A 16,305-nucleotide genomic window follows, 5' to 3' on the forward strand; every position below is an offset into this window, starting at 1 on the left:
TGATGTATAGCCCATGGTCTATAATTCAAACAATAAAAAAACAAAAGAAATAGTAAGGGACATCACTGTCTGTCTCATTTGCATGTCACTGAATTGTGCATATCACCGTTTTGTGAAAAATAGGCAAACTTTAAATGTGACAACTTTCTTATTTTACATCCGATTTTGATAAAATTTTCAGAGTAATGCTAGTTTGATTTTTCTATATTTATTCAAATCAACATTTTCCGGGGTGGACTTGACCTTTAAATATCTAAACATGCGTTTCTTGACCTCGATGGGTCGAAAAACTAAACCGCAATTACATACACAGCATGATGATTCGAGCAAACTCGCTCACCATCGCATGCAGTCATTTTTATTTCTCTTTAATAGTTTCCTTATTTCGGGGGCCGATTACCTTCGTTCGAAACTGAAAACAAATGATCATTGACTTTCAAAATACAATATGCCTTTGAAAACTTGATTAGATTAAATATCAAATACAATCATTTAATTCCGAAAGGCCTACTACAGGCAGAGCTGTTCTTACATAATATCACAGCTGTTGTTTATGGTCTAACCCTCGGGCTTGGCCTGTGGAGGAGAAAGGTTACATAAGACGGATTATAGGGCGATTCAGGGTTGATTACGCTTGGAATGAAATATCTTGGTTCCTCCAACGAGGATTTTGTTATTGGGGTATACGACAGCAGCAAATCCCTGAGCTAGCGCAGTCCCCCTCCAATGAGGGTATGAAGTAATGTCAAAATTCTGTGTAGAAGTTTTGAATCCCCACCTAATGCTATCATATAAAGCAAACAGAATTGAAATCGGACTTGAAATGAAGAAGAAGCATTTTGAAATGTGGTCAACATATAAAGAAGAGGCATTTTCTGTGATTTATGAATTTCGCATAAATTAGCATACCGGGTAAATAATTTTCAACAAAAAATTAAAAAATTCTGTGTACAAGTTTGGTGAACCTCATGAAGTTCTACCAGATGGAAGAAAAAAAATCAAAATCTGTCAACAATTAAAGAAGCATTTTATGTGAATTTTTAAAAATATGCATAAATTAGCATATTTAATGAGTTTCAAAATTCTGTGTAGAAGTTTTTAATCCCCCATCTAGTGCTATCATATAAAGCATTGAAATCGGACTTGAAATGACGAAGAAGAAGCATTTTGAAACTGTGGACGGACGACAGATGACGGACACCACACCAAGGCATAAGCTCATCTGGCCCTATGGGCCGGATGAGCTTTTAAAAACTAAAGCCAAGCAAGTACTTCAATGCAGAGGCGAAATGTTCACTTTATGCAATAGCTTAATCGTCAAGGAAATGCTAGCAGTCAGTTAGCAATTGCTTGAATATACTAGAAAAAGCATTTGCTTGCTCATTTTTAAGCATACTGAATCAAGCAAAAGCCAAGAAAAAGCCTAGCAAAAGCAATTGCTTCTTTTTATGCATCTGACCCAATATCTTGATGTATCACCTTCCACTGTACATGTAGTCTGTAAATCTCTCGCAAATCCTCTTTTACATAAAATTGGCAAAATAATGATGACATTAGAATGAATAGTGAATTTAATTTTGAATCCTGGACAAAGTTGCCTTTTCCCTATTCTGATATTCCTGTCAACCCATCCATGTCTCCCCCATGCACTGATGAATTCTGTAACTGCCACATGCCTTGTAGGTTGACAGTAGAGAATGAGTTAACAAAGACTTACCATAAGTGCAATGCCTCTATTTGTCATGATGAACCTTGCATGTATTAACCCATATAACATTTCAGCTGCTTGTTCAATCAAGTCATTCTGATTTGGATTCTCTTCCATTTCATCATCTGAAAGAAAGAATCAAAATAGATTTAAAACAATACTTGCTTACTTCACAGGTCAAGAGTGCTTCACCAGTTTTACTCTTCCTTCTCTTTGTTCAATCATCTTGCCCATTTTCTTATCTTCTTTCACCGAGTTGCCAGCCCCCCCCCCCCCCCCACTCAGCAAGTTGGAACATTTGTGGGATATTTGCAAAGAAAGAATATGTGAATCGTTTGCTAAATCATAGAAATCATATCTAAAAAAGTGAATAATTCAGAAAGAAAATATAATGAACTAGAAATATAATTGAAGGTGATTAATACCCCTGCCCTATGATGTTACCATGGCAACACAGTTTCCAACACACTTGGAAAATGAATCTTGCAAGTCTTTACCCAAAATTAACGTTTGTGCCAAATTTCAAATGCAATATGGTATACAAATGGAACGCCACTGGGAGTCTTGCCTGCATTATGCGATTCAATATAGCACCAGTGCTGACTTTGAAAACAACTATTATTCACAAAGAACACCATTCATAGGATACTAAAATACTATGTTCATCTACCCTAAATTACATTTGACCTTGATCAAGTGGCCGAAAACTTTTGCAAAATGATCACTGATACTTACCCTTATGTCCACATTTCATGAACTAGATCCATATACTTTCAAAGTTATGATGGCAATTCAACAAATACCCCCAACACGGCCAAAGTTCATTGACTTTGGTCATGTGACCTGAAAATCACACAGGATGTTTACTGATCGTTAATTCCTCTTATGTCCAAGTTTTGTGAACTAGATCCCTATACTTTTAAAGATATGGCAATTAAAAAACTTAACCTTGGTTAAGATTTCGTTTTGATTCCCCAACATAATCTAAGTTTATTGACCCTAAATGACCTTTGTCATGTGACCTAAAACTCACACAGGATGTTCAGTGATACTTCATTACTCTTATGTCCAAGTTTCATTATGAACTAGATCCATAAAAAAATAGTTATGACATTTCAAAAATTTAAACCTTGGGTAAAGATTTTGATGTTGATTCCCCCAACATGGAGTCGGAAAAGCGGCTCTTTAATATCAGTCTTGCTCTGCTATGCAGGCAAGACAAACAACTGGGGAAGTAGTCTTCCTAGGTTTTTGGCAACATGCTGTTACCATGACAACATAATTCCAAACACATGTGGAAACGGGAACTGCAGGTCTTCACCCAAAGAACAATGTTGGCGCCAATTTTCATGAGCACTGGCCAAAAACTGGGGAAGTACATGTATTTTGATCTGCAATGAGTTTTCCTGGATTTTGGACCATAATATCCAGTTACCATGGCAACAAAATTTCAAACAAAAGCGAAATATGTGTCTTGCACTCCTTAGCTCAAACCTGACAAACTGATGAAGGAGTTTGTACAAAAATAGTTTTTAGCTAATTTTCGCCACATTATCTAACAACCATGGCAACACAATTTCCAACACACGCAAGTCTTGCACATCTTTACCTAAAGACCAATGTGTGAGCCAAATTTCATGAGAAATGGTTGTAAACTGAGGAAGTAGTTCAAATCGCAAGGTTTTTACCTAATTTTTGCCATAATATACTGTTATCATGGCAACACAATATCATACGCATGCAAAAAATGTGTTTACCCCAAGACGAAGACCAACAGGCATTTACATATACTGTTAACCAGTGAGGGTGGGGGGAACCTTCACCAAAAGTTTCTAAAATTTCATTGAAATTGTTTTGATTTACTTGGAAAGTATCAAGAAAATGAAGAATATTCACCTCTTCCTTGATTCTTAAAGATTGTTTTATGATGTTAGACTTGGTCAATATTGTAGTTCTACATCTAGACTTTTATAGTATTGCAACATAAACTGAAACAACCGTTGATCATTTTGCTCAAAGTTTCAGTCAAGTCAACACCATGAAAGTGGTCAAAATTCTATTTTGAGGAGAATATTCTTCATTTTTTTCAGTAGTTTCAAACTAAATCAAAACAATTTCAAGGAAATATGGAAAATAGATGGCCATTTCATGGATTTAAAGATGCCAAATGTGAGATTTTTAGCAATTTTGGGGGAAGGTTCCACCCCCTGGCCCTAGATCTAAATACAGTTAAACGGTTGTCAAATAAGTAAAAATTTTATGCTTTTAACTGCGTTTGAACAGTTTATACATTTTGACTCAGCCCTAGTCCCACCTGTACGTTATAGCCAGTGCATGCTGACATATGTACATGTATGGCAGACAATTTTCTCATTTGATCTAATTTTGCTATCAAACAAATAAATTATTTCATGATATAAAAAATAGAATTTTTGAATAACAAGACAATTCTTGATATCAAGAAGGGAATTAACTTATCTAATTAAACAAAAACAGACCAGAAATAGAACTTTCATTGTTGCATCCTCAATGGAATGGAACGAACTCCCTCTCACATTAAGACAATCCCCAACAATTGAATCATTTAAGATCTCCCTAAAAACATTTTTTGTTCTAGACAACTGCCTTCATTTTATGTGTCATTTTGTATTTGTTGTGAGCGCTTTGGGACATTGTGAAAAGGGCGTTATAAATATTGGGTATTGGGTAGTTATGGGTGCTATTAATGCTTGATATAAACAAATAGGATTAAATGAGAAAATGGCTTTGCCTGCCATATGTACATAATGGCTTGGCTTGACAGAAGTCAGTATAGATGCTGGCTGAAACAGCCATGTGTTATATCCCCTTTCAAATCTTCTTACCTGGTTCTAAATCTAAGATCATGTCTAATGCTTGTCTATAATGAGGAACCTGTTCATTGAGACCTGTTAAATTGAATTTGTCTTGGATATAATCTTCATCCACCTAGAATCAAGAAAAAGAAAAGAAATGACTTTAAAGTAGCCACAAACAATACGTGACCAGCGGCACCATCCACCCCAAAACCAACAAATAAATTTTGTGATTTTTAATGAGCTTGAAATACACATCCTAAGCTTTGAAATTATTTTACATAACTTTTCAAAATTGATTATCAATAACCCACACAAGTACTTGTTTGAATGTAGAAGAAACTCAATGAGACTCTCATTGAGTTTCTTCTGCATTCAAAGCTCTCATTGAGAGCTTAATATTTTAAGGAGAAAGCAACTTTTGAAGTTTGGGGTTCACTCAAGCATCTGATATCTTGTTTTTTATTCAACTTTACATCTTCAAATCTTATCAGTATGAAGAAGAGCAATTAATAACTCAGATATTAAGCTAGTTAGCAATTTTGTTTTACTTTTAAAAGACAAATATAGGGCAATTCCACGATAACAACGCGACACTTTGGAACAAATTTTCATACATCAACAGTGAATAACTAACAAGATGTAATACTTGAGATTTAACTTTTTCATCTATCTATGACTACCATCACAACTAACTTTAAAAGCAGAGAATGAATAAAAAATTACAATGATTAATTAGTTATGCACAATTACATGTAATTAACACTATAACACTGTAACTCAAAAAGGACATGCATTTTTTAATGTTTTACTTCCTGACCATGTATATATATATATATATATATGTGTGAAGAGTAGAGTAGAATCAAGGATGAAGCAAAGTATACACTATGTTGTAAAGCTTTCGGCCCTGGCCTTCTTCAGTTTTTATTTGCTGACATGGGTCATAGCAAATTCTTCTGAATTAGGGTTGTGTTGTGTACCGTGCGTGCAAATAAAAACTGAAGAAGGCCAGGGCCGAAAGCTTTACAACATAGTGTATACTTTGCTTCATCTTTGATTCTACTCTACTCTTCACACATATATTATAAACAATGATCAAAGCGATTGGTACATATATCCACGCCTCTCTCGTTATATATACTTATATATATATATATATATATATATATAAACATATTGTAGCTATATGTGATTAGGATTTGGCCAATCAAAGTCATTCCTTTTGAGTTTGTAGTTATTCAATGTTTAAAACATTTTTTTACTTAACACCATGACATAATCCATTATGATAAAAGAAATGTTCACTGAAGCATAATGCATGGCAAAATATAAACATTGATGGACAAGTCATGTCATTCAACCCTAAAACAGTGAAAACAAGTTAAAAGTTTCACTTCTGTTCTAAAATTTCTCTAGATAAACTCATTAATTTCAATGTATTTTTGTCACAAATTTGATTGAAATTTAATTATGTTAATTTATGTGCATATTTAGACATGTGAAAGACTCAATTTTTCAATAAGCTGGTCAGACTTCAAAAATCCATTCCTTTAATTTGACACCAAACTCATTATGATATGACTATGTTGAAAATTTGATGTTCATGTCCACTTTATCATGGAATTGCCCTATACTATTTTGGCTATTTACAGATAACCTTCCCTGACAACTTATTGTTGCTTTTGGAATGACTAGTCTCAAATATACCGTATTGTCTACATTTATATTGCATATGTAGAAGTTTAAGTTGATTTAATAGCATGGCTTCCTTAATTTAAGTTATTTACAAAGTTCTACATATTAACACTATAAAAAAACATACATGTACTCAAGGCAGAATACAAGAGCACAGCTTGAGTGAGAATGTGTACATGTACTTAATGCATTGTTCACACAGAGCCAAGTTGGGTGTACGAGATTGTGCTAGTTGTGGCGAGCTGATTTTTTGGGCTACTCGCGATAACTCTTCATTCAACTTATGATAACTCTCCATTACTCGCAGCAACTCGGCATAATTCTTAACAACTTTTGGCAGCTTGACGCAACTCAAGTGATGTCGTAGTAAGCTCGTGCAATTTTTAAAAATTTTGAAATTTGTCAAGCTCTTGAGATCTCTTGACAGACTCAATCAAACTCGGAACTCAAAGTAGACTCGCTAAACTTGTGTGCAACTCATCATAAACTCTTTGCAACTCGTGAAAAATCAGGGAAATTTGCATAAATTACCACTTTTTTCCATGCACGAATTCCTGCAATTCTAATACGACCAGCTGCAAGTTCTGCACGAGCTTGCTGAGTCATCTAGGAGCTAACCACGAGGTTTGCAAGAGTATAGCAAGTTACGAAGAGTGTGAACAATTTTGGTTTCTATCACGTGGTTCAGTTTGGCTGGAATTAAAACAACGTATACGGAGCAGTAAACAATCATGATCGAAGAGGAATTGATGTCAGCAACAAAAATCATTCATACTTGGTTCACACAGTGAATGGTTTGATTATCGAGACTGATTTGCTTTTTTTCCCTCTTTACCAATTATTTGGTTATTGTTTCCATATGAACATTTGATTAATTCATGCAGTTCATGCAATGACAAAAAGGAAATTTTATAAGAGATAATATAAGACTTTCTCAAACAATTTTGACGAGCATACAAATACATTATACGAAATAGGATGTTTTTGGATTCAGACAATATTTTATTGTGCTATAAATTTGGTATAGCGATTATTTAACAAGTATTGACATATGATGCATCATCATAAGCAGCAGTGACTATACAGTGGCATTCCTCTTGAGACACTTCATCTCAGGTCAACAAACGATGACTGTGATTCCTTTTATGATCTGGAATGAGAGAATGAAAGAGAAGAATATAAATTGCTGTTTAGGTAACTGTAAATCAAGTATAGTCCCAAAAAAGATAATGATAATTTACGACTATCTTTCCGGTAATATAATCTTTCGCTGTATGTACCTTATGATTTACCTTCACAAGAAATGATTGAAGTGCAACTATGGGTAACATTAAGGCTTAATAATTTAATTTGATTATTCATTAATTTTGATTATAAAAGAAGAGTAAACTGTTGAATTTGAATTATTTTATTTTACAAATGTTTGAACGTTTAGTTCATACTGTTTGAAATTCCTGTAAATGAATTAGGAAAGGATTTCAAGCCAACCTGATTATCTCGTCTTCCTGATCAAATATCCGCTGTTTGAGCCACAGAAGTTCCTTGTCAACTTAAGCCTCTCCTTCGCAACGGCTAACCGCTCTTCCTCTGACTTTAACCACCAGTTCCATACCTCAGCAAATTCCTCATTGCTTCGCCTTCTCTTGCGCCGAGACTGGGGTGTGTCAAGTTGAGTTACATCTATTAAAAGTTGGAAAAAATACCTTTCTTTCAGATAATTATGGATTAAATATTGAAAATATTACAAAGATGACATATTTAACTGTATTCATATGAGTTTTCTTGGTCTTTGAAAGCATAATCATTAAAATAATCATTACAATGCATCTAATGTAGTGTATCCGAGTGTAATGTTCTTGCATTCTTTTAAAAAACAAGTGGAATGCCTCTGGTGGTCTCACCTGCATCACGCGATTCAATTTAGCAGCAGTGCTGACCTTGAAAATTACTATTAAATATTCACAAAAAACACCATTCATATAATGATACAATACTACAATCATTGACATTTGACCTTGATCTGAGACCTAAAACTTGTCAGTGAAACTTGATTATCCCTATATCCACATTTTATACACTATATCTATAAACTTTGAAAGTTATGACAGCAATCTAATAATAACCTCCAAAATGGCCAAAGTTCAATGACCATAAATGACCTTTGACTTTGATCATGTGACCTGAAACTTGCATGAGATGTTCAGTGATACCTGATGACTCTTATGTCCAAGTTTTATGAACTAGACCAATATACTTACAGAGTTATGATGGTAATTCAACAAATACCCCCAACATGGCCAAAGTCCATTGACCTTGGTCATGTGGCCTAAAACTCGCACAAGATGTTCAGTGATACTTCGTTACTCTTACATGTATGTCCACGTTTTATGAACTAGACCAGTACACTTACAGAGATATGATGGTAATTCAACAAATACCCCCAACATGGCCAAATTTCATTGACCTTAAAGGAGAAATATATTGATTATAAATATGGCCTTATTATATATCAGTGGAAAGGGGCAGTTCCACGGTTACGGAGTGACATTCAGAAACAAGTTTTTAGCATTCAAACAAAGATATCACCCATATTTAAATAGTTATTTGCAAAGAAATGGTACCTGACAATAGTTGCTGAAACCCACTTTTCAAATTAATAACATTTATTTTGATCCACTGAATTAATGAGATATGAATATTCATAATCATGGTTACGGAGTGACGTAAAATGGACATGCATATTTGAGGAGAAAACATATTGCTCAAACTCTGTGAACTTTAAATGGCTATCACAATTATTGATTGGATTCTATGTTGTTCTAGCTTTAATATGCTGCATTACATTAAAAAATTGGTGCATTTTTTCATTAATTACAACTTAAACATAAACCCATACCCGGTTACGGAGTGACGGTTACGGAGTGACATCTGAAATATTCACACACAGGCAACGTAAAATGAACTTATATTCTAAAATTTTCTTTTGATATGATGTAAAATGATGACCATCAGATCAAAATATGGGTAAATGTCTATCAGAACACAGAAAACGGTCCCCCTCCTCGATGGGACGGGAGGTGATCCTAGACCTTGAAATCTTTTGAAAAAAATCCAACTTTGAGGGCGCCCTACAAGAAAACGACGGACACTCTTGGGTCAATATTTTGTAATTCTGTTGAGTCTATGAAAGTCTATAAATGTGCATAATATTTGGTTCTAAGCTAATTGAATTTTGGATTTATGAGCCTCCAAACATGCTTCTGAAAACATTGACATGGACGCTTATCACCACTTTCAGTGACTTCGTGTGCGAAATCCGGTCGACAGGTCCGCGCTATAGTATACTCTGCATGTTTAGACAAAAAAGTTCTTCCAATTTACTTGAAATGAAGACTGTAACCAATAAAACTTTGCTGCAGTAGTCAATAAAAAATAGGCAATTTTATTTAAAATAATTTCTTTGAGTGCGCATTGGTTGCTATGGGAGGCCGTATCTTAGCAACCATTTGACCTTGGGGCAAAATATTTCAGATTTTTCCGTCAGACATTTTGGGCAACATTTGGTGCGAGTTTAAAGAAAATCGAAGAGGGTCAGGTGACAAGCATTGGTTGATTTGACATGGATTGACCCAATAAACAATATAGGGCCTACACATATATAGTATAATAACCCTAAAACTAATATTGTATTTACATAAAATGGGATGTCAATAATCGAAATGTAGACCATAAAAGGAGAACATATAAATTCATCTTACATGAACTAATAAAAAATACTGAGAATGTACATTTAGGGTACTGCCTTCAAACTGAGATATTCATCTCACTATTCTACGAATTTCCCTCATCAGAAATAACTCTCAAACTAGAATTTCAGGAGGGACAGATACAAAGAAATGAAGGATGAGAAATCAATTTCAAGAACCCTACTTTATATCGATAATGATATACGCCTATACGTTGTAGGTCTAGATCTTTGATCTTTTTAAGTTTTAACTCTCATTTATATTAATCATTCATTTATTTATCATTGTTTTGCATAGTTATCAATGTTTCTAGCTGTTCTGAAGTGACAAAATATAACAATGAATTTGCTCTTACCATCAGAAAGATCAACAGCAATCTTGGCACCCATTTGCCATTGACGCTAAGGTGAGAAGTGCGTCCTTCTCTGATTCATTCTCATTCTCGACAGCTGGTGAAATAGTTGCCGTTGGGCTGACAGGTGTTTCGAGGGCGTCGCTCGCACATCCAGATATTCCTTCTTCAGGACCTCAGGACTCCCACTCAGCTAGAGTGTATTCTTTGAGACAGACACGCAGGTGTGCCTTTCACTTAACTTGAAAAATTTCATCTCGTGCCCACACCATGCCCCCACCCCCACTTGTGGCACTGTACATGGGTATATTTCAAAAAAATATTTTGCAAACTATTTTTTCATTTGAAATATCTTTCAAAATTACAAATCTTTATCATTTGAACCTATAACAGGGTCTATTTTGGAATACAAGTCGAGGACTTGTGCTTAGGTGACAGTATGTGTGGAATGTTTAAGGGAGAGGGAAGCTTTGTTTTGAAACATGAAAGGAAATTCTCCTGACTCCGATCCCACCCCCTATCTTTCTTTCTCTCTTTCTCTCACACGCCGAGATGGGGAGGGGTCAATTTGTTTCTGAAGTTTCATGACCTTTTCTGATAATGGGAAGCATGTGGCTTCTTCTTCTGTCTCCCAAAAGGTTTCATAGGCCGTCGAAGGTCCAATCACATATCAGCTCAAGTGAGCTACTTGTGTGTGTACTTCAAGCACGCAGCAGACAACATACATTGTGTATCGAGGGCAAGGTGGGTGGGATTACAATTTTCGGAGCTCTTTCAGGTATGTGTTTTATAACTATGAATGTGATAAATCATTGTTCATTTTTTTACAAATTACCTCGATGACATCATTTTTAAACCTGTATCAAGAATTTAAAAACAATTATTATTATTGTTATCTTGTTACTATTACTTGAGTATTCGAGTGATCCCAAGTGTCTAATCAGGATCTGCCAAACATTCGAACAGTGTAAATTCTGCTAATCGAATAGCGATCTGCAGCAAGCCATTCAAACCATTAGATCAATCGATGTTTACTCCCAGGCCTACTCTGTAATACTCGTTGATAACTCTTCGTGACTCTAGGGACAGTGATTTTCCGTGATCGCGGAAAACGGACGGAATTCACGGAAAGGGCCTATTGAAACGGAAAGTGGCATTTCAAACGGAAAATCACGGAAAACATATTTTTCCTCAAAATACACAGAACAGCAAAAAATTACTCCAAAATATGAATATGAAATGGCCACAAAACCCCAGAAAACACGATCTCACTTCGCTACAATCATGACAATTCACACATCGTGACTGCACTCTATATCATCACACTCAATCGTACCCCACGCCCGTACCCGGCCGGCCGCACGGGCGCCGGGTTGGGCTTCATATGCACACATCGTTCGAACAACACGGTCGTGTGTTGCTGCCCTCTACGTTCGAAGATATCGAGGTCTTAAAATCCAAAATGGCGGAAAGGCGGAAGTCGTTGACTGCTGATAACGATGTCCAAAAAACCCCAAATTATCGATGAAATTTCCTTTGACCGTAGAATAATGCTAATAATGTGAAAGGTGAGGATGTATTCATGTTAAATGTGTTTGTCAAAATATTTTGTGCACCCGCATAGATCCGATTAGAATGGATTCTATTTCGTTGTTGATACAGTGGCAGATACAATTTTTGACCAGCGCAAGTGTTAAATGGGCAAAAGGAATTGTCAATTTTTTTTGTACACAAATTCTATACTCATACTGTGATCTATTTAATCTTTTTTTTTTTAATCCTGAAAATATACAATTCCCCCCCCCCCCCCCCCCAGTTTGCAGGGACTTGTACACCAAACTCAGCTCTGTGTGAACAATGCATAAGATAGTATCATTGAGGTGTACATTGTATGCAACAATGCATTTGGGCATAAAATACCTGAACATGGGTAAAAAAAAAAAAAACATGTAAATGTACACATTAAATAAACAAGATGCTGTAGAACACATCACATGACAGCAGGTAAACTCTCTAAAAATTCATGGAGACTAACCGCCCTTTCACAAGGTAAAAAATTCGTAATTTGAATGATTCCAGTAAAAAATAAGGCTAATGACAAATTTTTAGCACGTGTGAAACGAAACTATAATCACAAATGCTAATCACAGTCATGAATTCAAATTCTACTCCGGAGGTGAATTCTAGTTAAGTTTCACTCAAATTATGATACAAATTTTGTGTGTGAAAGGCTTGACCTCAAAAACATCTATTGGAGGCGGAGCTTACGTGTCCTATCAAGCACTTCCATAGATAATACAATTGTCATGCACTCATTGTAGTTTGTATTTGCCATGCAGTGCTTTGATTGAAAAGTCACTAAGGGCACATACCGCCTTCGCTCAGGAATTCGAATTCAAATCAAAGTTTTCGAGTCAGCGTGTGGAAGGTCTGATGATTCTATAGACGAATTGCAATCATCATTACAATGATGATTCAAGATTCACATGTGAAAAGACCCTTACTTAAGAGACTTTTGGGTTTACTGACTCACCTCACAGAAAAATTCATTGCCCCTAAGTCCACAGAACCATGAAATCCATGATACTTCCTCAGAGCTACTCATCTTTTCTGATTCCTTGTAAATGTAATCCTCTATTTCTTTTAAATCCTGCAAAATAATGTTTAGGTCAATAAAGATGCATTATTAAAGGGGAATTAAATCTTGGTCATAAATACTGAGGACAAAATATGTAAAACAGAATATTGAAAGTTTGAAAGAAATTTGACAACCAACAAGAAAGTCATAGATGTTTAGAAAATGAGATCCCTATTCCCTATAGTGGGAAGGGACAACTTTCCTGGCATAGGCCATACTAGACAGGAATAACCGTCGTTTCTGGGTATTTATTTAACAATTTATGACATTTTACTATAATCCCCATTCACTGACGGTAGTGTGTTAGTGCGAGCCTGCATGTGTAATCAGGTCACCAACTCGGGCGACCGGGTTTTGTCTAGATTTTTATTTTTATTTTTTTTAAATGACATTATATTATCTTGAACGAAGGCCCACTATTTTCGTTAGACTCTAATCTTTCTTTTGATACTATACAAGTTCTAAGAAAATATACGTTAATATAAATTACTAATTTCCATACAATTGCAATTTATTTTTCTTTAGTAACTTGGGAATAATTTTTGTATTCACTAGAGCGCTCAAAAACTTGAATTTTGGGCATATTTTTGTGTACGCCCTCTATTGGTGGAAAATAATATGGCAAGAAAATTTTCATTTTTTTATCGCTATTTTTAATTAAGAAAAAAATAATTTAAATCATCAAATTTACTTAAGGGCCAAGTTGTATGACGAATAGGTGTAATGGAAACTGTCAGTGTAAAAAAATCAAGCATTTGTCCCAAATAAAAAGAGAAAATAATCCAAACATTGTCAACCTTATTTTGCCACACATGGAGATATAACTGAGAACAAGGTTATATCATAACCTTGTTCATTGAATGAGTGATCTAACGTTACTGCTAATACGTTGGCTGTACGTACGGGCCAACAACTCTTTAATCTATGTATTGGTGAGTGGAGCCAACGCAGTTCAACGGAACAACCAAAATACAGAGACTGAAGCTTTTGGTCTAAGGCCATACTAACAGCTGTAACTTTTTATTGCTTGTCCAATTTCTTTCAAACTTTCACCATTCTGTTTAATCTATTTTTCTCCTTTCCAACATGACATTTAAAGGCCAAGGCTGGATTCCCCTTTGAATCCAGGGATGAAGTTGGTCATTTGAGTGGTGTGTGGAATTAATAGCTGAGCAAATTTCGCCGGAGCAAATGCCACAATTTGAAGTAAAGCATTTGGGGGGGGGGGGAATACATTTTAGCCAAGTGTATACACTGTACACTGGAGTAAATAGAAGAAGAGTACTGAGTAGTTCAGTAGCCTTGCATCAATATGACACCACCAATATGGGCTGTTAGTGTTATCGTCTTTATCGCTAGTCTTGTTGATAATCGCCGACGTCGGCAGGCCATGAAATAAGCATTGAAATCAATGCAAGAATATTCTTTAGCACTTGGCAAGGTAAATTTATTGATCATCTCCAGGACAGCGTGTACGCTTTTTGGGAGAGTATGGTAGTGTGACCTTAATTCGCGCGTTAACTAATTTTGCGCACGGGCAAATACCTCAATATCTAATTAATATTTTGAAAAAAATGATATCACCAACAGAAACAGCGACTTAAAATTACCCAGTACCGTATATTAATTTTCTTGAAGGTAAGATTAATGTAAATATTTGCAAAACTTCGGCAAATTTTATTACCTTTTGCGTCCGCTCCAAGAAAATCCGACCTTCTTGACAAGCATCAAGAATTCGCCAGTTTGCAAGCGAAGTCTCCAAATAAGTAAGTAAAATGTGATACCAACCGAATTTATGGCATTTTAACCTCCATCTGATACAATTATGTTACCTTTGTCTGCTTGATTTCTTTTCTAAAGCCTTGCAAAATGATTGTGCACAAATTAAGGTCACACTTTTTATGACACTTTTACAGCCAAGCGCACACTAGTCGATCGCCGTGGAATTGTGAAATCACAATACCAGCGAAACCCTTGTCCTACTTTATAATTCCGTCAAGCAAATTTGACTTTAGGATCTTGCCTTCCGTTTGGTATTCATGATTTTGATTAATTTTGTGTGAGCTGTGAGAAATTTTTGAATGAAAATCAACTTCATGATGATTTCTAAAATGTGCGCAAATTATGGTCACCCCATCATACTTCTTCAAGGTTCAAGGAGACTACGAAGTCATCAAAAACCTTTACCTGTCCGAGGCCGAGCACTGACATGATTACGGTACTACTGTCCATGACTGTCCGGTATTACAATACATGATGACTAGACCGGTTCGATATTCTGCACATGCACTGCCAGTGCAGTGCAGCTGCAGTACGAATGTACATAAAATTCATGACCACCGCTCCAACTTGATGTTGAATCTCTAACTTACCGGACTGGGAATTGATCTATTTGTCTCTGAGAATCTCCAATGGAGGGATCACCTAGCCAGGAGGCTTCTAGAGAGTAAAAATCATTTACTAACGTAGGCTTACTCTCAATGAAGCCAGGTCTTCCTTCTCATTCACCTACACGAAGGACCCCAAAACCTGAAACTTTCACCCCCGAGATTTCTACTTTCCTTCTAAAAAAAATAAAAGATCTAGCCCTAAATCATGTACATGGGATAAAAACTTCATTTCCGACATTTCTACGCTCTCTTTATTTTTAAACAAGAATTCATCAAAAAAATGAGAAAAATATTGTGAAAAGACGGAAGAGACTTGCCCGATGTTTACGCCGCCATCTTGTTTCCTATTGTTCTTCGCCAACATTACGCAAGTCTCTTCCGTCTTTTCACAATATTTTTCTCATTTTTTTGATGGATTCTTGTTTAAAAATAACAAGCGTAGAAATGTCGGAAATGAAGTTTTTATCCTATGTATGATGGGGTGTCCAAACTTATACTTCGCGCACTTTTCAAAAATATTCATCAGGCTTAAATGTTTTCACAAAATATTCATAATTTATACAAAACCAATTCAAGAAATAGTAACCACATTGACGGCAAGATAAAATCATGGATGAAAATGTAAAGTAGGTCAAGGGGATTCGCCGGTATCGCGATCTCAAAATTCTATTCCGATCGGCGAATGCGCGCTGTGCTGGAAAACCGTTCAGAAAAAGTGTGACCTAATTTCGTGGACCAAAGTCTTTGTGGACATTTAAACAAAAACTCAAGCTCAAAAAGTGAAATATTTATATCAGATTGATGGCAAAATGCTATAGAATCGGTTAGTACCACATTTAACTCACATTTTTGATGATTTCTGCTTGCAAAATGGTGATATCGTGATGCTTGTTGAGAATATCAGATTTCTTCAAAGTGGGCGCTAACGGTGACAAATTT

At 35.6% G+C, this 16,305-nt stretch overlaps 1 protein-coding gene across 2 annotated transcripts in view; it reads right to left on the reverse strand.

The window, feature by feature from the left end:
* Positions 1-16,305, reverse strand: part of LOC129277145 (casein kinase II subunit beta) — a 32,045-nt gene that overhangs the window by 14,122 nt on the left and 1,618 nt on the right. Inside the window, exons 1-4 of one of the 2 annotated variants that reach the window (XM_064110441.1) lie at positions 15,349-15,415; positions 12,872-12,988; positions 4,573-4,675; positions 1,718-1,833 (exon numbers count right to left, since the gene is read on the reverse strand). In XM_064110441.1, coding sequence (XP_063966511.1) covers positions 1,718-1,833; positions 4,573-4,675; positions 12,872-12,943 — 291 coding nt within the window. In that variant the 5' untranslated portion in view covers positions 12,944-12,988; positions 15,349-15,415. Of the gene's footprint in view, positions 1-1,717; positions 1,834-4,572; positions 4,676-12,871; positions 12,989-15,348; positions 15,416-16,305 lie in introns of those variants that run through there. The other variant, XM_064110440.1, reaches the window with a different exon arrangement.

This window comes from Lytechinus pictus, chromosome 15 (genome assembly GCF_037042905.1).
Source record: "Lytechinus pictus isolate F3 Inbred chromosome 15, Lp3.0, whole genome shotgun sequence".
NCBI lineage: Eukaryota > Metazoa > Echinodermata > Echinoidea > Temnopleuroida > Toxopneustidae > Lytechinus > Lytechinus pictus.